Genomic DNA, 16,624 nt, shown 5'->3' on the forward strand with positions numbered 1-16,624 from the left:
CAGATCGGCTTTATTCAGTATCAGTTACACGCATATAAAATGATTTTAGTACTTTGAAAAATTTTTCACTCTCAATATTTGGTAACCTTGGCTGGGTGCGGTGACTCATGTCTATAATCCTAACGCTCTGGGAGGCCAGGGTCAGACGGATCACTTGAGGCCAACATGGTGAAACCCCGTCTCTACTAAAAATACAAAACTCAGCCAGGCATGGTGGTGGGTGTCTGTAATCCCAGCTACTAGGGAGGCTGAGGCAGGAGAGTCACTTGAACCCGGAAAGCGGAGGTTGCAGTGAGCCCAGATCGCGCCACTGCACTCCAGCCTGGGCGACAGAGCAAGATTTTATCTCAAAGAAAAAAAAAAAAAAGGCTGGGCGTGATGGCTCACGTCTGTAATCCCAGCACTTTGGGAGGCCGAGGGGAGCAGATCACCTGAGGTCGGGAATTCAAGACTAGCCTGACCAACATGGAGAAACCCATCTCTACTAAAAAATCAAAATCAGCCGGGCATGGTGGCACATGTCTGTAATTCCAGCTACTCCACAGGCTGAGGCAGGAGAATCACTTAAACCCGGAGGTAGAGGTTGCAGTGAGCCGAGATCGCGCCATTGCACTCCAACCTGGGCAACAAGAGTGAAACTCTGTCTCAAAAAAAAAAAAAAAAAAAAAGATTTGGTAACCCCATATTTTCTGTAGAGTTCTGGTAAATTGTATGATTTGATTTCACTGATGAATTTCTTTTGTTTTGTCTCATTTAATCTTTTTAATACTATGAGGTAAGTATTATTAATATCCCCAACTTATCTATATGAGAGAATTTAAGCACAAAGATGTAAATACATATTCTGAAGCCTCACAGCTGGAAACAAAACGTAGGACTTTGAATGCAGGAAATCTCAGGACAGAAGCCATGCTCTCGGCAACCACACTAAAAGGCCTTGCATATAACATGGTGCTGAGCACATAACATAGTTATGCTGCAAAAAATGTACTTGCAGAGCAAAATTATTCACCTATTCATTCTTGAAAATCAATGTGTTATGAGTTAGTCTTAAGTTTCTCCAAGGCAAAACTATGACACAACATATGCCATGCTAAATTATGGAAATATTTCATCTGGAGATGCCAAATTTTAAAGCAGAAATACTGAAAGTAAATATAGTTTATATTCCATAGATTTTGTTGTTCCTGGAATTCTTCATGCTTTTTCTAACCCTCCACCCTTTGCTCATTTTCATTATCTTTACATGACTTAGTTATGCCAATACCTCCTAGCCTACTATAATCTGCATTACTCTGCTTGAAATGCCATAACAAAATATCATTGACTTGCTGGCTTAAGCAACAGAAATTTTTGTTCAGACAGTTCTGAAGGCTGGAAGTTCGAAATTAGGGTGCCAGTATAGTCGGGTTCTGGTGAGGTCCCTCTTCCAGGTTGCAGAGAGTCACCTTTCACAATGTACTCACATAGTCTTCCCTGGCTGTGAGAGCTGGAAGGCCATGAGGTAGATGAAGGAGATGACGGGAGGGAGGTAGTAGGGGAGAGCAACATCTTCCTCTTCTTATAAAGTCACCAATTCTATGGGATCTGGACTCCACCCTTATGACCTCATTTATCTTGGTTACCTCCTGAAAGCTCTGTATTCAAATATAGTCACACTGAGGGTAAGGGCTTCCATATATGAATTGGGGGCATACAATTCAGTCCATAACATCATCTTTTACATTTCAATTGCCCATTTTCTCCTTTCTTAGAATTAATGTCTTACAATCACCTGTTTACTTACCTGTGTCTCGTGATACACGTGTTCCCTCAGGCCAAATTCTAACTATATTTCCACTGTATCCCAGGCACAGAACATATCCATGTGGTGAGTACTGTTGGATGAATAAATCAATGATACCAATGGCTTTATTCTGCTTCTTTACCAGCTTTTAGAAGCAAATGTCATCATTAAAGCAGGGGTTATAGGTTTGTTGGCTTAAGCAGATACCTGGGGCTTTACTGGAGATAAAACATCAAAACAAGCCTTATGCTCATTCAGCCACTAAACATCATGAATTTTAGTCTCCTCCAAAGTCCTCATCAAAATAGTAGAATTTGCATGACAATAAAGTTAAACTTTGGGCAACAGCCATGACTGTGCTAGGAAGTAAGTGTTGCAACTGTTCAGGTGTGCAGCACATCGATTCAATTTGTAATTTCTTATTTCAGGTGAACACGTTTTTTAAGAATAGAGTGAATGATTTAACAAATTATATCCATTGAATAAGTGACCATATAATATACATACCATACTCAACAATCAGTTAAAATTAGTTATAAAAAAAGACATTGTAATCAGGCCTGTACACATTTTATTATACTCTGAATAACAAGCATGTAACAAAATTTTGAGCATGACAAGGAAGAAATATTTCAAATTCTGTTTCTTACAAAAGCATTAAGAACAATACACAAAGACTGCTCATAATATTTTACAGTCAGCTAAAAATAACAAGACATTCTAGGAATTTAGGAGTTTTCCTTTTCTTTCAACTAGAGCGTTTATTTCCATTAGCTTTGCTACAATGAAAATTAACATATATGGACATACACATAGCAGTGAAATGGAAAATGAAGGCATACAACAAACATTCTGATTAATCAACAAGTATAAAATACAGCCTTTTAGTACTTCTGAACTTACATTTTCTTTGAACGTACAATGAAACTTTTTGTGTAAAATGTTTTTAATTTTAATTTTGACAGTTGCCAAAGTAATTAATACTCTTTCTTAGCACCATCATTAATCTAATTTTAGAATTTGAAATGAATTAAGAAACACACAATCTTATTCAGAGGTGCTATTCACAACACTGAACAACAGGCAATCCACTGCCCCTTATCAAGGCAGAGACACTGTAGTAAATGAGTAGTTCACCAATACTGTCTATCCCAGGTGAATATCAGCCCTGATCTTACTTCCAATGACCAGATACATGTTTTGGCTTATTTGTAGTAGCATGAGCTATGAGATATGAAACATGAAAGTCACATAGACATGAAATTAAACTCAAATCTCTACTGCATGGAGGCTGAATGTGAAATATTTCACAGTGACTAAAACTGACTGGCTAACAGGCAATGGTGGATTTTTATATTCAACTTTGATTAACATAAATGGACTTTACAAGAAACCCTTGAGATTTAATTAATGCTGCTAATCCAAGGGCTCCAAATGACTGAGGAGCCTTTAAAATCAGTATATGTGACCTTTTATATATTTTTCCAGAAGGAAAAAAAAAAAAAAAAAAAAACACCGAGGTACTTAAGTTTCTTTTCAAGGGATTACTGTTGGTTATCTTCCTGAGATGCAAAAGACCACAGAAAAAGCACCATGCCTAGGCTGCTGAATGAGGCATCAGACACTAATAGTTTGGTCCTTTTCTGAATGGATCTCTTCCGGCAATTACACTAAAACATAGTGATGGGTCGCAGATGCCTGGGGGGCCTGGTTGCCCTTGGATTCCAGGTTTTCCATGATCTCCGTCTTTGCCAGGGAGACCTGGGTCTCCTGGAGGACCTTCTTTGCTTATTCCAGGAGGGCCCTCTGGACCTAAAATGGGACATTGGCAAGATGTAAACAGAGAACTTTAGTTTTTTATAGTGAAATAGCTGATTCTGCAAGAAACTTAAACTGAAAAAGAAAAAACCTCTTGAATATTTTATATATTTGCACTAATTATAAAGTAGGGGCATTTTCTTGATAATTCTACATGTCTTCTGCTTTGAAAAGAGCCACCCAAAAGTTATCAGTACTTTTTGAAAACTAGCTATATTAACATAGCAACCATGCTACTGATTAAAACATTTAGCTAACATTATAATATTCCATTTTGTGTGCTGTCCAATCTTATTTCTTCCTTTCAGCCTATCTTTTACCAATATTATTATAAATTGACAGGTGATATATAAGCCAAAGTTGAGCCATTTTTGTGCCATATTTACAATAAATAAATGACTGTTTCTATTATACATATTTTTAGTTTCTATATCTAAATGCATTATTCTTATTTTAGTATAATAGTCATCAATACACATAGGTATGAAAGCCCTAATTTGTCCAACATAGCCTGATTAGTTCAATTAGCATGCTCGAGGAAACAAAAGCTAACTTAGGATACTGGCCTTTTAAAGTTGATTCAAAATAACAAAAACAAAATATTCAGATTTTGGGAAGGAGCACAGTGGTTTCGGCCTCTTCTTACTCCTCTATTCCCTGCTACTACTACTAATAAACATCTATTTAGCACTTAACTGCAACTGTAAGTATTGTTCAAAATATTTTACATAAACAAGTATTAAGTCATTTGATCAACTCCAAAGCCTCTTAATAACATCTAATCATAGCAAACATTTATAGAAAACATAACTGTGATTGTCTTGCATTGTTCTGAAAGCTACATATAGAAACTATTTAATCTCCCAATAATGTCATGATGGAGATAACATTATCATCACCATCTTACCAGTGAGGAAACTGAGACATGACAGAGTTAAATAGCACAGCTGGCAGAGATTACTTAACCACTTCAGCATTTCTCTGCTTCTCTGAGGGTCATAAAGACTAAACAGTGTTATACACCAGATAAGCAGGGGTGACAAACGATTCTAGAACTCTTCTAAGGAATAGATATCAAACTAAATGATAAGCAAGAGATAATATTGAAGGATTCATAAATTGAGGATAATATATGAAAAATATTCTAGAAGTTGTACTTCAGTGTGTTAAATGTGAATCACTCAAAAAAGAAAACGGATGCCTTGGTTTCAATTTATTTCACATAGATCTATGATGACTTTTCTTAAAGCAAAATGAGCAGCAACACTTATGAGCAGGTAGTAATTCTCACCCGGGGGACCAGGAGGACCTTGTTCTCCAGGATGCCCAAACCCTTGGCTCCCTTTTTCCCCATTTCTTCCTGGTAGGCCTGCAGGGTGTCAAACATCTGAGTAAGTTTACTTAAAATCACTGCCTTCTAGATTGTTTCTTTCAAAGCTGTTAATATACACGTGAAAGAAAAATGCCTTTTAAAAACCAGCTTGCCATCTATTTTTTCTTACTAATGGAAAACAATTTTTGAAGCAATAATTTCTAAAATGATCAGTGGTTTAGTTGCAAGACTTAATGGGAATCAAATATTTAGAAAAGAAAATGGTTTGGAATTATTAGCCCTTTGTATTAATCATAGTTTTTTAAAAATTACTTTATGAAACATCTAAATTGTTTATATATTATTAAACAAAAACAAAAGAATTGTCAATCAACATTTCACATAAACTTTCAAAGGCAAGGAGAAATTCTGGGCTATTAGGAAGTTTTATTGCAAAACTTATTTTTTCCTATAATAGAAAAAAAATGAATAAGGTAACAGTGCAGAAAGTTACCAAAGTCAAAACAAAGGAAATGGCATCCATGATTTTCCATTTAAAAACTTTTCTAGACTCAAGCAAAATTTCTCAGTACATTGGCAACATTTTCTAATTTGTAACTTCATGTGTTCATAAATTTGACTTCTCTATTTGAGAATACTGCATTAAAAAAATAAAATAATTTCTCTTTAATTCAGTTGGCAAATTATGTAAAGACTTGAGCATTTACAGGTTTTTTTTATCATGAAAACAAAGTTAACTCTTGACTATTAAATGGATATAGGATATGAATTTTTTTAAAAAAACAACTTTTTAAAATTCATTTTCTTGTTCAAACTAACTGCATACCTTTTAATCCTCTGACACCTGGACGTCCAGGGACACCCATTAATCCAGGAACACCGTCTCTTCCTGGCAAACCAGGTAATCCTCGGGGACCCTCTGGTCCTACAGGACCAGGTGGCCCAGGAATACCCGGGGAGCCATGTTGGGACTGGCAATGATCACAATTTCTAATTCTTCCACTCTGAAGTAAGACTGGTAGCTGGGCTTTTAAAAACAAAGAAACCCCATCCCTTATGTTTAAATGGTGAGTTGGTGTTAATTTCTTTTTTTTTTTTTTTTTTTTTCAGTTTACAGAGAAAACAACTATGAGCACTGAATATGTGTACATTTCTTGGTCAATAATTTGACTTCTAGGAATGTGACTAGGGAAATATTCATTGCTCTATGCGGTCATTTAATTACAGAAATTGCTTAAAATAGGGGAAAAAGTAAAAGTGCCCCCAAAAGAAATTGGTGGAATTATAGATATTCATATTGATGAACTAAATTATCAAAAAATATGCTACAAAAGAAAATTCTAATAATGACAAATAATAAATTTCTTTAATAAAAAGATTATAAAAGAGTATATATGATAAATCTTTATAAAAATACTAGTTGAAGAAAAGTAGATGAGGCTTATAAATGTTATCTGTTTTATTCTTCACCTCACTTATATCCTCTACAATTTGTTCTAAGAATTTGTATTACTTCTGTAATTTGAAAAAAGTGATTAAAATGCTGTATTTGATACTTACCTCTTATTACATCCGTGCAAACTTGTCGAATAAATTGTTCTGAAAACTCTCTTCCCTACATCAAAGTATTAGGGGTTATGATATGCACATAAAGAACATGAGCAAAAATCAATGAAAATATAATAACTCTGGAAGAAGTAGAATACATACGGGCTTCCCATCCAAACCTGGGGGTCCCTGAGGACCTGGATCCCCAGGTTGCCCCTTAGGACCTGCAGGCCCCATCAAGCCATCCACCCCAGATTCTCCTTTTGATCCAATGGCACCTCGGACACCAGGATCCCCCTTTTCACCTCTCTAAAAGCAAAAGAAATGTTTACAAGTTCTACTTAAATATTTTAGAAGGTGTAATTCCATTATGAAACTCCTTAAGGATGATGAATGTATACATATGTAAGCTACCTAAGGACTAGCTGGAAATATTGTCATCGACCAGAAGGGAAATTTCATATCATATTAAACTGTCATTTATCCATCCATCCAATCAGCCAGACCTACAAACATCCACTACTGATTGAGTATGTTGCGTAGGTAATATGCACACTGCCAGAGATATCACAATGGGCATAACACAGTCCTATTCACAAGGAGCTTGCATTTTAGTGGGTCCGACAGATACAGAAATGCACAATATTCTTTATTCAAAAATATGGAGAAAAAAATCAGCTCCAAGTCTGGCAGAAAAACCGATAATACTGACAATTCACATTTCATATCAAATTCAGTATAAATGTACATATTCTGAAAACTGCTAATTGGGAACTTCCACTGAAGAAGATGAAAAACGTTTCGTTTTCTGGTTTTTACTCAAAAGCTAGATTTATATAGTATTGAAACCCAAGCAAAAAGGACTGAAGAACGAGAGCAAGAGAGCATAATATATGAAGAAACATACCTCTCCTTTTGCACCATGATGGCCTTGAATTCCCTTTGAAAATTAATAGGAAAAAAATCTATAATAAATGTGCAAGGTACAGTACTGTAACGTGGCATCCACCTTTTACCACATACTAATTCAAATTTAAAATTTCAATTGGGAAAATATTGATAGCATTAGTGACAGAATTACACATAAAAGAGACCCTTTTTGCCTTTTAGAGAAGGCTTAATGATTAGGAAATATGTTAACCAAATAATATAAAAATTTTAATTTGCTTAACTGTTTCCTTCTTAGATATGAATATTTTCAAATGCTGCACGTTGAACCACGTGGGTAAGAAGGGGATTCTACTGAATTTAAAATATACCACTATTTTAATAAAAATCTAAACTCAAATCAGATTAAATATTAGGTATATTTATTCTTGTATTCAGTAATTAAGATAAATCATCTATTTTCCCAAGTTTATGTTCTTAAAATTAAATTTTGATGGGGTGCTACTGACAAAGGATGGGTTAAAACAAAGATACCATTAAAAGTGATTAGTAAGAGAGAAAACCCCCAGCTGTCCTGTGTTTAAACCATTCACTGCCAGTAATTAAGAGACCAGAGAAGCAATGTCAGGTAAAAGATGGTATTTTTTCACAGTGATATAAACACTGGGGAGCCCATGCATGAAGCCCATTCAACTATAATTACTAGCTACATCTGGATGGCTCCATTAAAGTCTTTCCCATTCCTCTTTTCCATATTTATTTCAGTGGTATGTTATACAGGAAAAAAACTCTCAGGAAAGGTATTAACATTTTCCATTTTTGAAATTCAAAGTACACCTGGGCTCAAAAATCTCCTAATATTCACTCAGGTAAAAAGATAAAACTTTCATAACAGGTAGGTTTTCATTATTCAACTTTAAAATAAAAAATCAGTGTTCTGAAATTTAATACGAAATTTACTGTATAATGTTGCACACAATAAAGTCTGAGTTGCGGTATATCTTTTGATTCATTTTCAGGCTCCTCAAATATGGCATCCAAATTAGACAAAGGAAAGAATTAAATAAAACTCATAAAACACCAAATATTTAGTTTTTGTATACGAATCTTTTAGTAAGTAAAAGGAACTTTGTATGGCCATACTTGAATTTTGTTTCTGAAGAAATGCAGGAGTGATCCTTACAAGATACAATCCAACAACTAGTCCCAACATAAGAAGGGAGACGAAATAGTTAAGTTCTCAATATGGGAATTGAATTAGAGCTAAAACTAAAAACAGCTGTCACCTGAGAACTCATCAAGACAATTCCGTGAGAGAAATATCCACTTTGATTCCATTTACAAAACGAGGGCCAAAAAAATAACATGTGCTGTGCTTGGTAGAGTGACAGGTAATTAAGACTGTGTTTACATGAAGAGTTTGGGATGACTCTTCAGCCGCTGAAAAGCAACAGCTGCTCTGGCCCTGGGTACTCCATGTAGGTTAAGCTCCTGGTGGTGAGAAATGTGGCTTCCAATCAATCGAGGGCAGAAGCTTTCTAGGGAACCCAAATCCTGCCTTAGGAGAGCAGACACACTCTTTTCCTTGAGAAGTGAAAAAGTTAGTGAAACCTTAGAGAAAGAGTGATCCATACGCCAGTGAACTAGCTAAGTTGTGAGTTCAAATTCTAAAGGAAATATCCTTCTTTTCTGAGAGTTATTGTGAGTAACTTTTTTTGATAAAAGGTCTGGGCTGTGGAGGTTAAATGGATGAAGGGGCGAAGGCCCTATGGAAACAGTGGTTTATAGATATTTTGTGATTAACTTAAGGAAACTCAGAGAGTTGATCTGTGTTGCCACGTTGGGGAATAGGGATGGAGTTGTTTGTGTCATCAGGTGGGTCTGAGTCAAGTGGAGGATCATGAAAACTGAAAGACATTTTATTGAACATAATTGTACTGAGGCAATTCCAATCATTCCTCCTCTTGGTTACTTTTGCTTTTACTTTTATTGTTAGCTTCTAAATTCTCAATTCTTCTTAATACCTGGCACTCACCTTCCATCCCATATTGCAGATAACCTTGGGGCCCTATGCTTACACTCTTCCCAATGGTCTCTCAGACTCCTCCAACTAAGGGACACAGAGACCCCTGTCCTTGGAAATATCACCACTCAGTTTTATCCCACTCTCTCCAGAGTTGGTATAATTGCAGAATCTTTCTCCCACTCACCCTCAGAGAAAGAGGTCCACCCCATGGGAGGACTCACATATCCAGCTTGCCCTTTCAGACCTGACGAAGTTGGAACCATGTACAGCATTCTGCAGCTACAAGCAACACAGCAGCAAACATGCTACCTAAGGACCAATCTCCTTTATGCCTTTGTCCATCCACCTTGGCTCTGACTGAACTTACAGTCACATGGCAATCTCACTGAAATACCACCTAACAAGAAGGGTTTAGTCAAGAGACAAGCAAAGCCATCTTACTGTGTGTGTCTGTTCTACAACACTGTCTCTCAGGATAGCATTTTAATACATCTCCAGAGCAGTAAATTGTCTCTCTGAACAAACTAAAGGGGAAAAAGTACATTTATCCACCACACGTGGCCCCAACTGATTTTCAAGAAGAAAAGCAAGACAAACCAGCAGGTATGAACAAGCTGTCATCGTGTGACTGGCTCTCTCTAGCCAATAACTACCCCTAAGGAATGGGTGGAATTTTCTACCTTCAGTCGTTTGCTAAGATACATTAAAAAATAAAATTCAGAGCCACCAATGCTATCATCATGAGAAAGTGAAAATATAAAACAAATAAAGAAACTCATTATCACCACACTACCTACACATTCAACCTTATACACTTAGAATGTATGTTATACTTATCCTTCTCCCCACCCATTTTTATTTGCAAGTAATCCTCTCTCAACATTGTCCAGTTATGTGACTTGTTATTTCATTTTTTATCAGAAGAAAACCAAAAAATACCTGTTGCCCTGGAATTCCCTGTCTTCCATTATCTCCCTTTTGACCCTTTAACATAAATAAACATTATTGATTAGTTTGCACACTTATGATGCAATCATGTATACAATACAAACTATGTATTACCTTGAGTTCCAGAAGAAATGTAACAAAAGCAGTGATACAAATATATAAATTACGTGAGAGATGGGAAAGTCAGTCACTCAGAGGAAAAGAAGAAAAGTCATCCTAATCTTATAGTTAAAATGGCCAGAGATAAGGAACAAATTACTGATTTGGGTGAAATATGTAAATAATTCTAGACAATAAGGATGTTCTTCTAAGTCCATATTAACAGTGCGAAAATAGTTTAAAAATTCAATGGATATGGACATTTTATTAATTTCAGTGGCAATTATGTCCATTGTTGACTATGGACATGTGAGGACAAGAAGATCTATTGGAAATTTTATATTTAAAAATTAAAATATACTGTCACATTTTAGTAAATAAGTCATTTAAATGAAGAGCTTTAAATCAGCATAAATAAGAGAACAGAAAAATTAATAAAGGTATAAACACATTTATCTGTTCAATAAATATTTTTGGGTATCTACCATTCATGGGACATTGTGCTAGACTCTGAAGCACTACTTCATCCTTACATTTATTGCGCAAATTAATTAGCAGTTTCTAGGAAGACATATACCTAGATAAGGTAATCGATAAAAGATCTAGTGACTACAATTTTACATCACCCTTGCCTAGTAATGAATTCATCAATTTACATAAGTGAATTCCTAATATTTATTAAGCAGCACCTATTTCCTGGCACTTAGGGACTGAAACAAAGATATCACTGTAGACTTCAAGTCACTTACTGTGTGGTAAGAGAGATAAATCTAGAATGATGAAAATACTGCTGATAAGTCTACAATATATAAACATCTGGGTTGGATATTATCGGAACTTAGGAAGGGGCATCTGACAGAAAGAGTAGGGAATGTGACTCACCCTTTGTGCAGCCTTGAGGGATGAGTAAGAGGTAGCCAATTGGAGAAAGGATAGGAGGGTGTATCAGGGAGAGAAGACACAGGTGAAAGGCAGGTAGATAGTTTCTTTTGGCTAAAGCAGCAGAGCAGGATTGGTTAAGAATGGGTGGAGTGGCAAGAGAAAAAAACACTAAAGAAGATTCAGTCAGCCCAGAAGGCACTTGATGGGACAGGCTTTATCTTAACATGTGTGGGGCACCATTAAAGGATTGCTAAACAGATACACAGCTTAGCTATTTTATGCATATAAAAGTGTGGAAGAAGGAAGTAGACTGGACTCAAGGAGACAGGTCAGGAAGATACCGCAGTAGCCCAGGACCCCTGACAAGAAATAACTAGTACAGTTGGGAAAGGTAGAAGATGTCAAGTTCAAGAGATATTCAGCATTGATTATCATGACAGGAAATCTGTGAGTACGAAGTGGTTTATGGGGAAAGATGACAAGTTCAGTTTTGGACATATTGAACCTGAGGTACCCATGAGTCATCTAAATGCAGTACCAAGAAGGAAATTAGAATATATGGGTCTAGAGCTCACAGACACTTCCTTAACATTTACCTCACTCCCAACTTCAATATTAACTTAAAGGAAGCCTATTATCATAGTACTTGAAGATCTTCAATAAAAATTGTCTGAAAAACAACTGAATTTTGTCATACCACTCTAAAACATCTTAGGTATGTTATGAAGAATAAGTTCATTAATATGAACTGTTATAACTGTGTATATAGCAAATTTTGCCTATGACTATTTCAATCTGAAATTTTCTCTTACAATTCCAGAAATTCTAGAGCATTCAGAATTCTACATCTGTGAAAATGTTCAGAGTATTTTTCTTTGTATTTTCAGCTTATTCTGCATAGCAAAGCTCAGACACTATAACTGAGACTTACAAACTTAAAAACATCATTAAAATACTGTCTGAACACTTGATTGGTAATTTATGGTTGGAAAAGTTTTATATTTCTAAAACTTAAAAGGTTGAAAGATCATCGGATATAATGTATTCCAGATAACTATTTCATTGGCTCAGTTAGTGGCATCCTATTCAAGGGTCAGTCTTCAGTGAATGAAAAAACCCATTCCATAGACACTTTAATTGAGGTGAAACTACCCTTGTCTCCTGAGGTAGTAACATAGTTCTCCTCTTTGCCTTTGCTGCTAAGACACCCAAAACTAAATGTCTCTAAATCACCCTAGATTTCCCTAGCCTGTTATAATTTTCTGGTTTAATTTTCCTTTCACATGTTGATTTGAATATGTTTTATATTTAGGGTTAAAGGTTTTTAATCAAATTTTTGCCATAAAACAATTTCAAATCATTTTTGGAAACACTGTGTGTGTGTATACATATGTGTGTGTGTGTGTGTATACATATATGTGTGTGTGCATGTGGTATATATATGTATATATGTACATAAATATATATTAGAAGTATATAATAAAATCTATGTTTTTATTTTGTTGAATCATTTTGTTTCTAAGTGTTCTACAACAGAAAAGTGGTGAGGAATTTTAAAGTCAGATCTGTTCTTGTCTGAGAAGCTCAATAGCAAAAGGAGAAAATAGGATTCAACAACTTTATATTAATGTTGAAACAAAGGAATTTAAAAGTAAAATAAGAATTTTTTTAAAACTCTGATTTTATTGCTTAGCCTACTTAAAAAATGCAAACAACATACCTGAATACCTTTTTCACCTTGATTTCCTTTGTCCCCCTACAAAAAGGCAGTTTGATCTGTATCATAATCTAGTATATTCTGTACAGTTTCAAATAAACATATATTTTTCTCTGCTGAAGAAAAACAACATCTCATGCAAATTCCACAAGCGCCTGTATACACAGAAGTTGACTCCTAAGACAATATTTGGGAAGAGAGAAGAACCACATTATGTCAAAATTATATTGTAAAAGAACACTTTTGTATGCTCCTACATTTGAAAGAAAATTCACCACAATCTTTAATTTCCCAGAAAGGAGAAAACTTCTACATGGGTCACAGTTTTAGGTTAGACAAACTAACAAGGGAGGACTTATTTTGACAGATGTTCTTTTATGAAATCAAACTGAAAATCTTCCATTAAGCTATTAGTAACCACAAGTTTATAGGAAACAATGACAAAGTAAAGCATAATATTTAAGTGATATTTTAGAAAACATGTATTTCAAAAGTGAGCTTTTGAAAGAAAAATTATATTCCATAAAAATAAGTTTTATAGATTATTGGCTGGAAGGGTAATTAGAAACCAACTTATACAATGCCCTTGTTTTATAGATAATGAAACAGCCAGTTAAGCACCTGCCCAAAGTTAAACTTGGATACAGTTTCTGAATTTCCTTTCTATTAATACCTCACCGTGCTATCTAGAGTACAGTTTTGCATTTTCAACAAAATAACACATAGATTTTCTTTTAAATGACAAGTTTTGAACAAGAAAATTCTCTTCATCCCAAACACATATTCATAGTAGATCTACTTAAAATTTACTAAGAGTCACTTGATTGCTGCTCTGTGGGGACATTTCTGTCTCAGCTAGTGCTGCCTACCTATCATCAGAACAAAAAGCCCAAGGATCATACTGTGTATGATCTAGGCACCCTGTAGACAACACATGAGGGATACAAAATAAGATGTTGAAAAATAAATAGCAGGGGACACGAAGATGGATATGGAGTCTGTGTCTTTTCCAGAACAAAAACCAATAGATTTACTTTTAACCTGAAATATTTGTATTTGCAGTAGCTTGGATTTCTTAGGCACACAGGCATCAACTGCTGCTTAAAACCTCCAAACAAATAAAAGCATTTATTATTTATATACATACAAGTCAAGGTTCCCTTACTTGACCAAAATGAGAGAGAACCTAGTTTTGCTGTCTTTCCTCGCCAAAATACTTTAAATTAGTATATTTGACTTGTATTTCTAAACTCCTTAAATTAATTTTAAATAAACTTCTATGTAACATAATTGTTTCATAGACAGGAACTTTATGGTCAAACATTTTGGGCATAAGTTTTATCCTTCCAGAATTTGATCCAGTTTTGGCAAGAGGGGTATTCATATTTTGATAGGAATGCCTGACATTGGATAATTTTCCTCAAAAAATTCTTAGCTCACCTGGATTGTGAAAAAACCTAAATTTACAGGATATTACTTAACTGTACATTCACATTTTCTGATCTGCATGCCTTCTCTAAGGTCTTCATCTAGGAGACAATACCCATGCGGGTATATAAAAGATGTCACAGTTATTAGCATGGGGCTGAACATATTATATATACATGGAATATATAGGGTACCTTATTAAAAATATATTAATAACAAGTCTTAGTTTAAGAATTTCACAAAAGAAAAACTTGTATGCAAGTAACTGGTTAAAAGTGAACTGTAAATCTTAACCAATGCATACCTTTTTTCCTTGAATCCCTGGTAAACCCATGTATCCTGGTTCTCCTGGGGAACCCACTGCTCCTGGTTCTCCCTACGTAACACAGAAATTTCACAAAGGTCACAGATCTACTGTTTATGGAAAAACACCACTGTTTTTAACTCTACATATCTCAATTTTAAAATGAATGGTTAAAACAATTTATTGACAGTTATTACTACAGAAATAGTAAAGAATAAAATGTTTACTAGAATCCCAGTAAAATTTCTTGTATTTTTCTCTATCTTTTCCAGGTGAAAAATTCTCACAGCATTTCATATTTTAAAATTCTGTAAATATTTGTTACTTTTTATCATACTTGATAATTTCAATAATAAACTAAATTAAAAAGTTGTAAAAATAATAAACACAAGTATCTCTTTTTTGTTTACCTATTTACTAACACTTTTTCTCCTTGAAACTGCTTTTTCTCAAATTGCTACTTTTAAAAAAGCTTATTTTCTTGTTACAAAATGATAATAGAAATAATAAAAATTATTAAAAATCTTATAATCCAATATTTTTATTTTGTTATATATTTTTTCTCTAACTCTAATTCATAAACATACATAGTTACTAAAATGTGCTCATATATATGCATACTTTTATATCTTTTAACCTCTAAATATATTAATATTATAACGTTCTTATGCTATCATTTTTCATAGCATAATTTTTAATTATGGAAGAGCATTCATATTTATCAACTATATTTTATTTAATAAAATTCTTACTGTTAAACATTACAGTTTTCACAATTTTTATTTTTATAAACAATGTTGGAATGAACACCCTGGTAGTTAAATTTAATTATTTATATATATTTATTTATATATATGGAATATTATTTTGTTAGTAATAAATTCTTGAGCTATTTTTCAGTACAGGGTGTACTACATGAGCTATCTTAATTCCATTTCTCCACTCTCCATCATCCTATAGGAATTATCCTTTCTGAAATAAAGTTTTTTGTTTTAAAGTCTTAAATAAATTATTTGCAAGCACATATTAATAATGCATTGACAATATTTGTAAGTGATGGAACATAATCCTGAATATGCTTCATGGTTCTGTTTTGTTTTGTGTTTTACCATTAGTCCAAAACTCTATAACATCAACTAAAGATCACTCTCTTTTTTAAAAGAAAATGAAAATAAGGCTTTATTCTTTTTGCTTACTGTAGTTACTCCCTAGCCATCTAATCATTCTCTAGATTTTTGAAGGTTGGAAGTGAATTAAAATACCCATTGAAATAAACATCAACCCATGTGGTTTGGAGGAAACTTGTAAAGGCCATTTTGAGTTCTATATTAAAGATGAAACTCCCATAAGCAAACAAAGAACAGTATCATTCGTGAGAACTACACATACTTGTTTTCAACTGTTCAAGAGAAGTCTACTCTCTGGACCAGAAAGTAAGTTTATGTTTGCATATAATTTTATCATTTTTAGAAAAATTAAGCCAAAGTTTATGTCTTTATTATCCAATGACAAGGTATCTAAAAAACAGAAATGAAACTCTGTACTGATAATTTCATTTCATTATAAAGGTAATCCTTAATTTCATGTACCTCTTAAGAGATATAAAATGCTAATTTTCTTAAATGATGAGAAGAATTCACATTATAATTTCTTTGAAAATATTTTCAAATGCATCAAAATTACCTTGAGCCCAGAAGCCCCAGGCATCCCTTGAATTCCAGGTTCACCTTTGCTTCCCTGTCAACACATCAAAAACATTGGCATTTATTCAAAAACAATTCTGTCATAATATATCTGATATAGACACTAAAGGGAATATATTTAAAATAATTTTTACATTTTTAACT

At 34.2% G+C, this 16,624-nt stretch overlaps 1 protein-coding gene across 2 annotated transcripts in view; it reads right to left on the minus strand.

Annotated features, from left to right (window-relative positions):
* Positions 1–2,339: 2,339 nt before the first annotated feature.
* COL21A1 (collagen type XXI alpha 1 chain) overlaps positions 2,340–16,624 on the minus strand; it is a 197,604-nt gene continuing 183,319 nt past the window's right edge. For both annotated transcript variants that reach the window (XM_073006080.1, XM_073006079.1), the window contains 10 exons: positions 16,461–16,514; positions 14,778–14,849; positions 13,049–13,084; positions 10,339–10,383; positions 7,393–7,425; positions 6,648–6,794; positions 6,498–6,552; positions 5,764–5,964; positions 4,896–4,973; positions 2,340–3,598 (listed from right to left, as the gene is read on the minus strand). In XM_073006080.1, the coding sequence (XP_072862181.1) occupies positions 3,411–3,598; positions 4,896–4,973; positions 5,764–5,964; positions 6,498–6,552; positions 6,648–6,794; positions 7,393–7,425; positions 10,339–10,383; positions 13,049–13,084; positions 14,778–14,849; positions 16,461–16,514 (909 nt within the window). In that variant the 3' untranslated portion in view covers positions 2,340–3,410. The remainder of the gene's footprint in view (positions 3,599–4,895; positions 4,974–5,763; positions 5,965–6,497; positions 6,553–6,647; positions 6,795–7,392; positions 7,426–10,338; positions 10,384–13,048; positions 13,085–14,777; positions 14,850–16,460; positions 16,515–16,624) is intronic.

This window comes from Chlorocebus sabaeus, chromosome 17 (genome assembly GCF_047675955.1).
Source record: "Chlorocebus sabaeus isolate Y175 chromosome 17, mChlSab1.0.hap1, whole genome shotgun sequence".
NCBI classification, from domain to species: domain Eukaryota; kingdom Metazoa; phylum Chordata; class Mammalia; order Primates; family Cercopithecidae; genus Chlorocebus; species Chlorocebus sabaeus.